Here is a 12,838-nt window from a genome sequence, read left to right as displayed (position 1 = left end):
GCAGCATGGGCAGATAATGCTTCAATGCTGGCCCGCCAGGTGGGAAGGTTGTCAATCAGAAAGACGAAGCTCGAATGGGCGTCCATTGCTTGGGCGATGGCTGCCAAAGAGAGGTGGATTGGCGGACAATATAGTTGGACCGCCTCGGATATCTTGCGGGCTCGCACATCGAGTGAGGTGGTGATGAACCGATGGCCGGACAACGCTAGGGGAGGAGATGACGGTGCTCACACGCAGGAGGACGGCCTAGGTAGAGGAGGATAGAGGTGGCCAGATCGCGGGACAACGCAATTATTTATCGCCGCCGGAGAGAGGGGGGTAGGTCGAGTGCGCAGGCGGCAATGTATAGGTCAGATCCCGAGTTGGGATCACATCGAGACTGATGGTCCGGTAAGGAAGAGGCGGGTGCGAGGATGGCGGCGTAGTGGTCAAGGGGGCGAGGGTGGAACTGAAAGCTGCGGGTGTAGGAGTGCGAAATGAGCACCTCCTGGATCGAGTACCTATTTATCGCCTCAAGTACGAGCGTGATGGAGTGGTGGGAAACCTGGGGAACGCATGCTGAGCTCGTCATATGTGCCAAGCACAGAGTATGCTAAGGATCCTGATTTATCGCTTCTGTACGGAGGAGTTACTTCCCCAGCACCGGGCCAAACCCTAGCTCAGCTGAGGGGATTAGCCAGATCCCGGCCGGCTTCCATCCGAACGGATGGCGCCTGTTATACCTCTGATGGGCGGACAAGCCCAGTGGCGAGAATCGAGCCGCCCCCGGGCTGAATAACCCCACGCCACCGCCAAATCAGTTTAAAGCTGTACCTAGGTACGGTACTCTACGCTTCAGACATTCTTTTTCTTGCTCAATTACTGAAATCCCCCTTCCCTCTGTAGACCGGAAACTCCACTTCCTGAGGAGAGCTACTCCTTCCTACTTCAATTTTGCCCACTCTACTTTTCGATCTGGAAACACTAGATTAGGTTAGCCTTTGTCGAGTCTCGACCGCCACGGAGCAGATGTCTGATATTTTGGTCAAGCCTAAATCTCCGCTGGGCCGGCCCATCTCGCAGCTTGGCCTTGACGGGGGGTCTGGGCTGCAAAGCACGAAATTTTGCCTTTCGCTTTGCCACAACTTAAACTCGTCAATGGGCAGGCATCTGTGGTTCTAGCCCCGTCGACGTGGTTCAGCTCCTGGGAGAACGCGGACCTTATCATTGGAGCATTACTACTCGCACGCATAGTCAGCGAGTTCATGCTAACTACAAGGCTAAGAGGTACCCCCCTTTACGGCAGAAGGCACGCCGCTTGTGTTGTCTGCGGAAGACGGGGCTGTTCGCGTGACACGCAGGAGAAGAAGTACCCTGAGCCTGGCTCATCGATGCTCCTAGGTCAGCTCGTTACTTCGCGGTTACAAGGGACGGGGATTCGTAGTTGGGCGCGCAACAGAGCTGTACTGTACCAAGGTCGGCAACACCTACATAAGTCTACGGGTCGCTATCTCTTGATGTTATGGAAGAGGATAGTAAGTGGGGACCCTAGCGAGTTATTCCGCGCTGAGCATTGGAGGGGGAGAAACGACGTTACCACCATATCGTTGTGTGTCAATCCAGACGCTAATCCCTGACCACCCTTCATCTTGGGCCTTGAGACCGGCGCCATAATTTGAGCGAGAGTTCCACCGTCTTCTGTCTTCGATCGTGAGCGACCGGCGACTCCACCTTCCGGGCATCCGGTGATGCGTACGGTAGCCCTAGAGAAGCTTACTTAGTCTCGAATGGGATTGTATTGAAGGTGCGTATGAAAGCTTTTAAAAAGGTCACACCATCGTTTAAGGTTCTCGTCAGGACGATCCGCTGGATGAGAAGAAGGTCTATGGTACAGAAGCGGGGCGTGTAGGTCGTGCAGTTTTGGACCTAGGGCGGATGCCGAGGATAGGATATGGCGCGCGTAGTGAGTAATCACCGTCCACAACAGCGTCGCCGGGAAGGTTCCCCCCCAACCACCCCCGAGATTGGGTCCGGGGAACGTCTGTGCCACGACTGATCCACTTGTAGCCGTGCTAGGTGGCCAAGGCGGCGAGGCACAAGGTCCCATTCAGGGAAGTCATGCCTTTCCAGTCGTATGTCGATGGTTTCCAGTGGGCCACGTTTTTAGTTTCAGCATCCAGTGAATCCATATTTTTTTCCCTCCACTCTCTTTACCGGGCCCGGGGAGTTGGCCTCGAGCTCCCACTTCCATCTCCACTTCCGACTCTAGGTTTGAAGGTGTACTCGCTCAACCGAAAGGCGTCCGTAGGCTTCGGGCAATGGGCGGCTTACATTCAATACGGAACCGTCGCAGGTGGACTGGAGCCGGTGGTGCCAGAGTGTGCGGGGTGTCCATCCGCACCCTGGCCATCGTCAAGCGGATCAAAACGCCGGCTCTGACCGAATGAAGCTAGTTGATGCTCGCAGACAGAGGTCGATACGTCGCAGTACCGTAAACGAAAGATGGGGGGAGGTAGCTCAAAAGGAACTGCGGCTTTGTCAGTTGCTGATAGGACGAGATAGTAGACTTGAGTCGTACTAGGTATGTAGGTTTCCTCAAAATCTACATTGAGAAGTTTTCAAGGATGATAGTATGTAGAAGAAGAAGAAAGAAATATGAGGATCGCCATGGGAAAAGAATAGAAAGAAGAGGAACTCTAAGAAGAAGAGATAATAGTATAATTTCGAGTGAGACTCAACAGGAGGAAATAAAAGGAGTGACTTAAAGAAAAGCGGAAAATGAGATAGTGGAGAGAAGACGGACAAGGGTAGCCTGGTCACAGTCCCTATGTGATTATCTTTTTTCGACGCTGCGTTTCAGCATCGGCGAGCGTTGGACGTCAATACCGAGAGTGTTCGGACGCGATGATGTTACCACCATTGAAAAGTGCAGCTCAATTTTCTCTTCAGCACTTCCAAAAATTATGGCATTATCCTACTATTCGTCAGCCGACATCATTTTACACTCAATCACATTCTGTGGATTTCCCGAACCGTAGTCGAAGAACACATCTCCGCCCTACGTGTAGAAGATGGATGGGCCGGCACTAGGGACCACGTGTCAGTGAGTCGAGAAGAGGTCACCTAAAGAAAAAACCAGGGGAGAGGGGCGTTTCGAATATATGAGTGGGAGTGTATGAAATTTTCTGCGAATCAGGACCATCAGCCCAGTCGTTTCTCAATCTCGGCTAATCGCCTCGTTAGGCACACTGGAAAGATGTTCGACAATTCGAAGCTGCGGTTATCTATCGTTTTTATGTACAGTACAGTAGGTTACTATACTAGAATCGTCCCATTACGGACAGGGGAAAACGCTTTCCTGGAGAGCCTTGGAAGAGTTACATTTATTAGCCACCCCGAGAAACTAAAGATCCACGTTCAGACTCCACGAAAACCAGAGAATGCCAATCCACAAAATATTAACTCCCTATTGTCGACTTTTTTCTCCTTTAACTATCTTATGATTTGTGACCATTTGGAACTACCAGCATCCCCTCCCGTAAGAGCGTATCCTCCGCTTCTAAGTTCTTATAATGGACATATAGTCACCTCCCTCTTCCCGTTTAGAAAATCAGCCTCTTTATTTTTTAACTCATAATTACATTTTCGGCGTGTCCCACCGCGATTGTGTCGGTCCCTCCCCCCTTGTCCCAGAAGCCTGACCTTTTTTTCACGTGGGACCTCGTGTCTCGGTATTCCTCGCACCAACCGATCAAGAGCGTAACGGCAGGACAAAATCCAGGGGACATAGACAGACGAGATGGTGCCGGGAGAGTTCATGGTGTATAGCGACAGGGAGGTCGCCCCAGCTCCAGTCACCAAAGTAGCTATAGATAGGTATACTCCTCAGGCAATATGTTGGCGAGGGCCTCCGTCAGGCTGATCATCGGTAGAGCGGGGAATACGGCGTCCATTCACGACAACTACGACATTCGCTGTTGGCAGGCCCAGAAACCCGATTCTCCGCTTCTTCTCGAAGGATCCTCACTCAATGGCGGACGTATAACCTGTGTAGCGCTAGACCGTGGCATCGCCTATATGGGGACCTCCGGAGGTGAAATTCTGACTCTGAAGTGGGAGCGAGCTATCACCCAGATGCAGTCTACGGCGGCGCAAGATTCAGTGTGGGGGCCCAGGTTATCCCTCTGTCGAGGGAACGAGATCGCCTACGTGGATATCGTAGATGACTACCTGATCGCGGGCAGTGGAGAGACCCTCTTCACCGTCAAGCCATCATTTCAGAATGAGACTTCGGGGAGGGAGGTAGCGCGGGTCACCCTCCCACTCTTTCCTCGAGAGGCATCCATCCAGATTGTTCGCGTCGTCGAGCGTCACTGCCGCCGGTGGCTTCTGGTGGTCGCACACGATCCGAGACAACAGAAGCTCTATATCATGATCAGTCCTTGGGAAGAGGGAGACACACTAAACCGTTACTGGAACCATCCCTTCTCCGGATTTTCGTTCTCGGACGACGATGAGAAAAGATCCGATTTGTGTAAACGTCGTTGTAACTCACTGAGCGACGTGATTAGCGTACGGATGGTCACGTATCGCGGCACGATTTTGTTTCTAAGGAGTTGGGACCATCCTCCAGCTTACGTGCACTGGGTCTACGACGTATTTACAGGGCGGGCGGCGGCGGTACCACCGGCCGACGTTAGCCGACATCAAATATTGCCGGTTCTAGCCAGCTGCGCTGGCGACTCAATATACGTGAGCGCTGCCTACGATGGCGACGAGATACTGGGCAATGCTCCGTCCACCGAAGACGCCTTCGACGACCACGGTCAATGCGTTCGAGTCTTCTCCGTTAAGGGTTGCGGTTACTCCCTTTCGGGAAGCTTCGCGGTCACTCTCGTAACTGGTGAGGAAGCGGCATCACGCCAGCTCGAGCGTATCTGCCGTTCCCTGTTCCAAGAGACATCCCGGCAACAGCTAGAGAAGCTAGTTGGCGACGTATGTCCCATCCTAGCAATGGCCGACGAAATCTTGCTTCTGATCCTAAAGCAAGTCACAGAGATGTCGGGGACTCTAAGTGCCCGTAGGTTCGGCGAGGGTCCTTACGAATCGCGCGCAGCTCTCCGCCTCACCTGTCGGCGTTTCTGGAACTTGATTTCACCGCGTGCGTCCTTCAATGTCCATATGCGCGACATACGCTCCCACTTTCTTGGGAAGTTCGAAAAGATGGGAAATCTTCCACCTATTTACGCTCTCGAACTTAGCGAAGACTCTGATGATGAGCGATATATTGAGGGTGTTGACAAATTAGTTCTCGCATTGGCTCAATCACCGGAACTCAGCTCCTTGAGGTAAGAGGGGGGCATGGACCTTCATCACGAGGGTCTGATAGCTGATCATCGCCAGTCTACGGCGGGGAGGGAAAACCTTTCTAGCCAAAGCCCAGAGCGAGACACTGCGGCGGATACGAAGCGCCGACCTCGTGGATATTCCGCCCAACCTGGTGCACACGATGAGCAATCTACGTTATCTCTGCTGGAGCGGTGACACTCAAACGACCTTACCTGAGCTATCACAGCTAGAGCAGCTCAGACTGATGATCAGCCGGCCGCGCTCAATATCCCGAGAGATGCCATGTAGCATTCAGCTGGAGAGATTCCCAAGTCTACTCTACGCCCATGTCGAATACATCACTCATTTTGACCCAGCAAATGTTGACGATGCCGATGGGCTCTGGAACGACCCAACCTATCTCCTGAAAGGCTCCGCTTCGAGGCTTCGGACCCTCTATATTGTTAATGCCTATATCCGCATGGGGGGCTTCTTCTACAGATTCGCTGAGCAACCTCTAGAGGAGCTCTATATAGGCTTTAGCCGAGGTCTTTTAGGCTGTCTCGAACCTTGTCAGGGCTTTCTAAAGCTCAAATATCTCGGCATTATAGAAGATGAAAACATGCCGCTGTATCGATTCTTTCGATTTCCCAGCACGGCACAAACTTCAGTGCTATGGGAGAGTCAAATCTCAAGAGGAAAATCGAGGGAGACGGCTGGAGATACCTTACGGCGTGTGTTTCCCTCTCTTTGCCAGTAAATTAGAGTGAAAAGAGCCCAACCAGGGTCCTTAAGCTGGGGAGAAGAAGACGTCAAAATGCACCGGCTACTTTCTTTGTCTTGGATTGGTGTTGAGGGATCTTGTAGTCCTTTCTGATGTCTATAAGTCAACTTTCAACCTCTTTTAGGCCATCACTCGATTGAGAAGCTGGGATATCTTCTAAACCCTACCATTATGTACGTTACTAAATCGGGCGCGGTGGTTATTATAAATGGCACTCGGTATATACATTACCACTAAGTGTGCAGAGGTACTTTTCAATGCTATCAAAAGGTGAGAGAAATGTACTATGAGGGCGATATGAAACTGTCTTAGATGTTTGAAATCGTAGACAGGCCCTTCAAAAGCCCGAATCTCGAGATTGGGCCCTTGCATGACTAGAACCCCATGATAGGCCGCGATTAGCGCCACAACCGGGGGTTACATGATCGCCTGTCGAGCCTAACTAGGGCAGCCTACTCCCCCACCACGTTGTACTTCCCAATGGTGAAGAAGCACTCGACTGGAGACAGAACTATCCAGCCCATTGTGTTGTGGTGAACTGAGTCCTTAGGAATGGCATGTACCTGCCCATGTGTTTTGGCCAATAGGGTGTTTCGTTACCTAGGGGTAGAGGTTAGTCTGTCTTGCCTAGAGACTTCAACATTCCTTCTCGGTCGCGGTGTGAAGACTGTGGCGATAGTGGCGTCCTATGCCTGTTCTTTACATCCATGCCTGTAGCGGACTGGAGGAGTAGCGAAACTATGCTGTGGCCACCATTGCGCCTGCCAGGACTAGGGGTACTGGGACATCGTCAGAGCGGCGTCCGGGCATAATTATTCCGTAATGTCGACTTTGGCACCGGCCCCGAGTAGGATCGGGGCCACATCCCCATAACCCTTCGGTCGAAGAAGCTTTGATAGTAGATACCGGGTGGATATAATTACCCTGTGAAGCCCACCATGACGGTGTCCGACCTTTATTATCCTGTGAGTTGACTTTAGCACCGCCCGGAGTAGGACCTTGACCACCTCCGCATATTACCCCGACATGGAAGCCGCCAACAGCGGTGTCTCGCCATACTTATTCCGTGAGTCGACTCTAGCACCGGCCCCGAGCAGGATCTGGACTGTATATGTATAACCAAAGGCTGAAGCCCACCACAGCGGCGTCCGGTCCTCAACGTCTAGTGAGTTGACTCCGGCACGAGCCTTAATGAGCTCCTCCACCACTCCCTTGCGACCGTGCATCGCAGCGCGGAATAGCGGTGTCCGGTCGTTCTTATCCTGTAAGTTGGCTTCAGCACCGGCATTGAGTAGGATCTTGACCATAGGTCTATAACCCATCCTTGACGTCTGCGATAGCGGCGTCTGGCCGTTGTCATCTTGTGAGTTAATTTTGGCCCCGGGAGTAGGATATCAACCACTTCATTACGGCCGTGCATCGCAGCGTAGAAGAGCGGTGTCCGGTCGTTATTATCCTGTGAGTCGACTTTGGCACCGGCCTTGAGTAGGATCTCAACCACAGCCTCATGACCCCCCTGTGACGCCCATGACAGCGGTGTTCGGTTACCTTCGTCCGTCGGGTCCACTACTGCGCATCGTGCGAGCAGTAGCCTGACCACTTCTGCGCGGCCGCAGCGAGAAGCTAACAGTAGCCAGGTCCGCAAGTCTATATCAGTGCCTTCCTTGAGGAGCTGTCGCACTCCTGTCACATCACCAATCTCAGAAGCCCCTAGTAAATCGTCCATTTCCTTAGGTGCCGATGAACGGACATTAGGGTGGATAAAGGAGAATATTGGGGCCAGAATGAAGAATTTGATGCTCCTTTAGACCTATAAAGGGCAAACGGCTCCCTTTTATGCTGTCAGGCTACATATTGCCCGCCTACAAAGAAGTGAGTAAAACTCCACTCTTTGTTACCCGTATTTTTCTCTTTTTTCTCCCTAGAGGGGTTTTTTCTCTTTTCCTACGCCCTGATTTGTTGCAACTGAGAACTCTACCATTCAATTCCCTAGGTACTTTGGTAGGGAGGCTTCTGACTTCCAAAAGCACACCTTTTCCTTTATTTCTTTGCCGGAAAACCTAGGTAGAGGGGACTATCCTTGGCTTTGACCATAACCTATCCCCTTTAGGAAGCGATCCAAAAGTCGTTATAGGGAGAAACTAAACGCGTTCAGCGTTTTCAATCGATACGCTTTGTGTCCGAAATTTTCATTAAGTTTCTGGTTTTTCGAAAATTCCACTCGCTCGAGACTTTTAAGCTTTCGGCTCCTAGGTATGGCAACGTGTCTTTTATAAGCTAGTAAAACACTCCGGCAGACAATATCCATCTTTCAGAGCCACAAGAGAGCATACAGTACGCGAATTGAATGAAAGACTCAAAGGCCCATTCTCAGCGTTCTAACACCATACCTGATGTCCGTAGCAAATTGCGATGTCGACGTGACAGTCTCTAAACTTCACCTCCTTGGTGATCCTTAATCGGGAATCCTAGTGACAAAACCACTTTAGTGATAACTATATGACTTCTGTCTTTGATTGCTCAACATAGCTCGAGATCTACCACGTCTCTGTAAGCCTCACGCGCTTCCGTTGACACAGAGTATCGTGCTCCAGTTTGGAGTCAAGACGACAACTCATACCAGTTATTGGACCTGTCTCGGCATGAGCTGTGTTTCGAGGCCTTTCACACTAACTCACTTTTGGGGTAGAGTGTCCTTACTCTCCGTTGGATATATCTTCTTGATGCGATCGTTAAAGTTGTCTAATCGAGGCCATACCTTGTCCGGCTTTGTACAGTTTTTGCCGAACCACTTATTGGAGTCTACTTCCCTATTGTGTACCTTATGAACGGTGTATGGTGATGAAGAAGAGGCATGTAAGGGAAGAAATGACTGGTACTAGAAGGAAAGGAAAGAAATCTTGATGCGGCCGATAATGTCTCATATTTGGAGTATGACGACGTTGAATATGAAAATGCTCTGGCCTAACTTGAACATTCTAACTTTTTCATCCTACGCTCGGTCGTGCAAACCCTCAAGAGCTTCGGCCCGCGGACGCAAGAGACGAGAAATTTAGGCTGGGCAAGGTTGCATACCACGCTGCATCTACCGTCAAGCTGCTGTGGTGGCAGACACATAAGACACTCCCGACACGAGACTACAAAGCCCCATTGTCTCGTTCGTGGGTCCCGGCTGGCACTGGTCCGGTTCAGATATTGAAGTGACCCACAAGCCAATCAGAGGCCCTTCTACCAGCTCAATACCAGCCTTTGCAAGTCGAGACGGAACATCAGGCTCGCCAGGGTTCTACATTCGCCTCCAGAACGCGTCTTGGCATTGGGAATCCCTGTTGAAAAAGGCCGGTCGAGTTAGTAACCAAACAGAACCGCATACGAGGGGGGCACAGAGCAAACACAAAGTATTCGAGACCGGGAGAAGGGCCGGAGGATCTGGCTGGGTCATTCTCCGTCTTACCGAAAGAGATCGATCTTGATGTCCACATCGGGGCCTAGAGATGCAAACCCAGAATTCATATTGAGACAGGTGTCGTACATGCTAAAGTTAATACCCGTCCAGTAACAATCCCCGGTCCAGTGTGTTCCCGTGCACCTATAAATCTTTTCGCGTTCCAGTCAGAGATACAGTATAGCTTGCGAATGTATCATCTATTAGGTGCGAGACTTACGCCGCCGGTGGCCCTGCCTCGCAGTCGTTCGGGATGATAGGCAGTACCCTTGCTTTTGACCTCGGTATCGATAATCGTGTACTCAGGATTGGGGCCCATAGATATGGTAGACGCAAGACTTCTCAGCGTGGTACTAGATATCCCGGCTGCGAGAAGCCATGAAGCCAAAAGCGAGATCATGATGATGCAAATAGTGGAGGTCAACACAAACGCTCCGTGATTTGAGGGTGGCCAATATCGAGCGATAAAAGGTACAGTATCAGACAAACCTAACTTTGCTACGTGAGAGTAGAAAGACTCGTGCCCTCTGTCGAGACATTGTATTTGTTATTATATGAGAGAAAATTCGGAACTACTGAAGAAAAATAGCACAATCCCATCGCCTGTAAAGGTGTATAGGTCGACATGGAGTGTCAGCACTCCAGAGTGTGTGTAGATCCCACAATTTACGAAACAGGGAAACGCAGATACAGTATAGAGCAGTGTGCTGCATACGATGTACACCGACAAATTGAAGCCATTGGACACTCAGCACATGAGGTGAAGACTTGGACGTAATATCACCCACATATGTGACGGGCATGGGGGGGATAAATGGGAGGTCAGACGCCGGCACAGGAGAACCAGTACTCGTCACCTCATATCGTTGTTACCCACCCACCAGGCGGGGCGATGAATCGGCGAATAGACTCCTCTATACACGCATCAACGTGATCGCCCTTCGACGGCGCGAGACGATCGATCGGCGCGCGACAATGGCACAAAACGATCGCGATAGAGAGATCGCGCAGGAACAAGAGGAACAACACGAACAGGGCATTGCGGCGGAGGACCTCGCTACAGCAATTATGACAGAAGACATGGCAGACCGGCAATCTCCTACAGCATCTGCGCCTAGTCCTGCTGCCAACCTATCTCTACCGCCATTTCTAGCCTATTCGCAGGCACAGTCGCAACTGCAGATTGGCACGCAGATAGGCCCTCAGATAGGGCCCTATTCTCAAGGCACTCAGGGCTTATTGAGCGTCAAATCAGGCAGGTTTTTGTGCCTCCTGACTCTCAGTTTGACCGGGGTAACGGCCTCATCTCGAACCCCAGCAATGAGCCAATCGTCCAAAGTACCCGCTTTCTGTTTACGATGTGGAGTCCGTTCTCAACTTTGCATGCCGCGATGTCGTGCTGAGGCCATGTCCACAAAAAGTACGGTACACCTTCGTGGAGACCAATCGGACTTATCCTTACATTCTACAGGATTGACTCTCTGTTGTTCGGTATGCAACGCACTCAGCTGCGTTCCACCCTAGTCAGCACAGACTCCTGCGTACGGCGAAGGTGGAACCAATGGACGCTGATGAAGATCACCGTGGAAATGCTGGAGTGCCCATCGGGACCTTTCGCCATCCGTGGCTACCACCAATCACGATGGTCCTCAGGCAGTTCGGCATTCCGTGGGTCATCGAGGAATGGATGGTTCGCGCGCTCATCCGTTCTCAGTTGTGGCTCGCTGAGCGAAGTATATCGATGGTGCGATGTCAGCCCTCTCTTTGCCGTCGAACCGGCGCCCTCGAGCCAACCGTGTACTGTAACTATAAGTCCCGTACACCCTTGGGCGCGCTGGACCACTTCTCATTTGTGGCGCTGAGCCCGCGAACTCGATGTCTCGATCCTAAATTGGAAAACCACGCCGCTGTGATCCTGTCGAGCCCTTTTATCTTGGAGTGCCACCATCATCGAGCCATCGAGCACATCCCCAAAGCGACCATGCCGAAAGACAAGACCACGGCAAGGCGCGAACACGAGGTCAGCCCACATGGATCGGCGAAGTCGGCCTCGTTCTTGTCAAAGGAGGACGCCACGACGGCCAAGACGACGGCGGGGTCGAAGGCACCCACGATGAGAGGGGAGTCGGCATCGCCGAATTACATCTTCCACTGCAGCATGGTGTGCAGCAGTAATCCCACCATCACGAGACTGTTGTCCGTCCCCTCCAGCTTCACCTTCGAGGACATGCACGGCGTGATGCAGGATGCGTTTGGGTGGGCCAATTGCCATACCTGGAGCTTTGAACTAAGAAGGCTCTACTACGGTGAGGAAGAAGAGCGTGAGGGGATGAAAACGGTATGCTCTTGCGCCCGTTGAGGAGGTGGAGTGTCGACCGTGCTGACCGCGTCCTGAAATGCTAGAACGGCTTCGTGCCACTCATGGTCTTTCAGACCGACCCTGAGATGCTGAAGGACACCTTCCCGGAGTCGGCCTCCACCTATCAGGCCGCTTCCAAGTGGACCTTGTCCGATGTCTTCGAAGAGGAGCAGTATCGCTTCACCAATTTGCTCTACGAATATGACCACGGAGACGGTTGGGAACACGTCATCACGCTGGTGGGGATCGAGGATCCTGGCTTTCGAAAGGCGATGATGCTGGAAGCGGAATATGATAGTGCCCTGTGCTTCGCGGGTGAGGTGAGACCGAGCCGATTTGCCACAAAATATGCATGAACTGTCTTCTGACCCTTTTCCTCAGGGTCATCCCTGCGCGGAAGATTGCGGTGGCGAACCGGGCTGGGAAGACCTCAAGCAAATCTTCGCAAAGAAAGGATCTCGGGCCAAAGACGGCAGGAAGAACTGGTACAAGACGTACTGTGCCAATGGGGACGCGGAAGGACTCGACCCCTATCGGTGGGATATGTTGGACGTCAACGCAAAGCTTCAGAACCTGACGAAGAAGCGGAAGTAGAGTTCGGATCACATTTTCGACAGAATGCGGTCGCTCGGCGCGTTGTGGGAAAGCACTGGCCGGATGGATTTAACATCGAAATCTATGCAGAATCATACGGCTGCGCAAGCCTGAGGTGGTATAGGCGCAGCCGCGGTAGTGGCGACGAGAACTGCGCAGGAAGGCCTTTAATACCCATCCACGACTCAAAATGGTGGGTCCGTGCTAAACCATTCCCAAATTTCACTCTTCACACAATACTGCTCCCGTTGTCTGAATAAGACCAGTTTCCCTCGGCGTAGTTTGATAACATCGCAGATCGGGCCTCGTGATCGGTCTGTCAGCCATTGGGTGAAGACTGTATCAAGAG

At 51.9% G+C, this 12,838-nt stretch overlaps 3 protein-coding genes across 3 annotated transcripts; 2 read left to right on the top strand and 1 right to left on the bottom strand.

The window, feature by feature from the left end:
* Window positions 1-3,873: 3,873 nt before the first annotated feature.
* Window positions 3,874-6,067, top strand: PV07_12604 (uncharacterized protein; the record flags this gene model as incomplete). Its single annotated transcript, XM_016400144.1, has 2 exons — window positions 3,874-5,327; window positions 5,383-6,067. 2 exons carry the CDS (start codon window positions 3,874-3,876, stop codon window positions 6,065-6,067), a joined length of 2,139 nt encoding a protein of 712 aa, XP_016242212.1.
* A 1,040-nt stretch (window positions 6,068-7,107) lies between these two features.
* PV07_12603 (uncharacterized protein) lies at window positions 7,108-7,817 on the bottom strand (the record flags this gene model as incomplete). The annotated part of the gene is made up of 2 exons (XM_016400143.1): window positions 7,108-7,451; window positions 7,502-7,817. 2 exons carry the CDS (start codon window positions 7,815-7,817, stop codon window positions 7,108-7,110), a joined length of 660 nt encoding a protein of 219 aa, XP_016242211.1.
* A 2,694-nt stretch (window positions 7,818-10,511) lies between these two features.
* On the top strand, window positions 10,512-12,489 carry PV07_12602 (uncharacterized protein; the record flags this gene model as incomplete). Its single annotated transcript, XM_016400142.1, has 4 exons — window positions 10,512-10,795; window positions 11,061-11,874; window positions 11,940-12,215; window positions 12,277-12,489. The coding sequence occupies 4 exons, from the start codon at window positions 10,512-10,514 to the stop codon at window positions 12,487-12,489; spliced, it is 1,587 nt and encodes a 528-aa protein (XP_016242210.1).
* Window positions 12,490-12,838: the final 349 nt, after the last annotated feature.

Source organism: Cladophialophora immunda (genome assembly GCF_000835495.1).
Source record: "Cladophialophora immunda strain CBS 83496 unplaced genomic scaffold supercont1.25, whole genome shotgun sequence".
Classification (NCBI taxonomy): domain Eukaryota; kingdom Fungi; phylum Ascomycota; class Eurotiomycetes; order Chaetothyriales; family Herpotrichiellaceae; genus Cladophialophora; species Cladophialophora immunda.
Note: the sequence above shows the minus strand (reverse complement) of the source record. Positions and strands in the feature narration are given on the sequence as shown.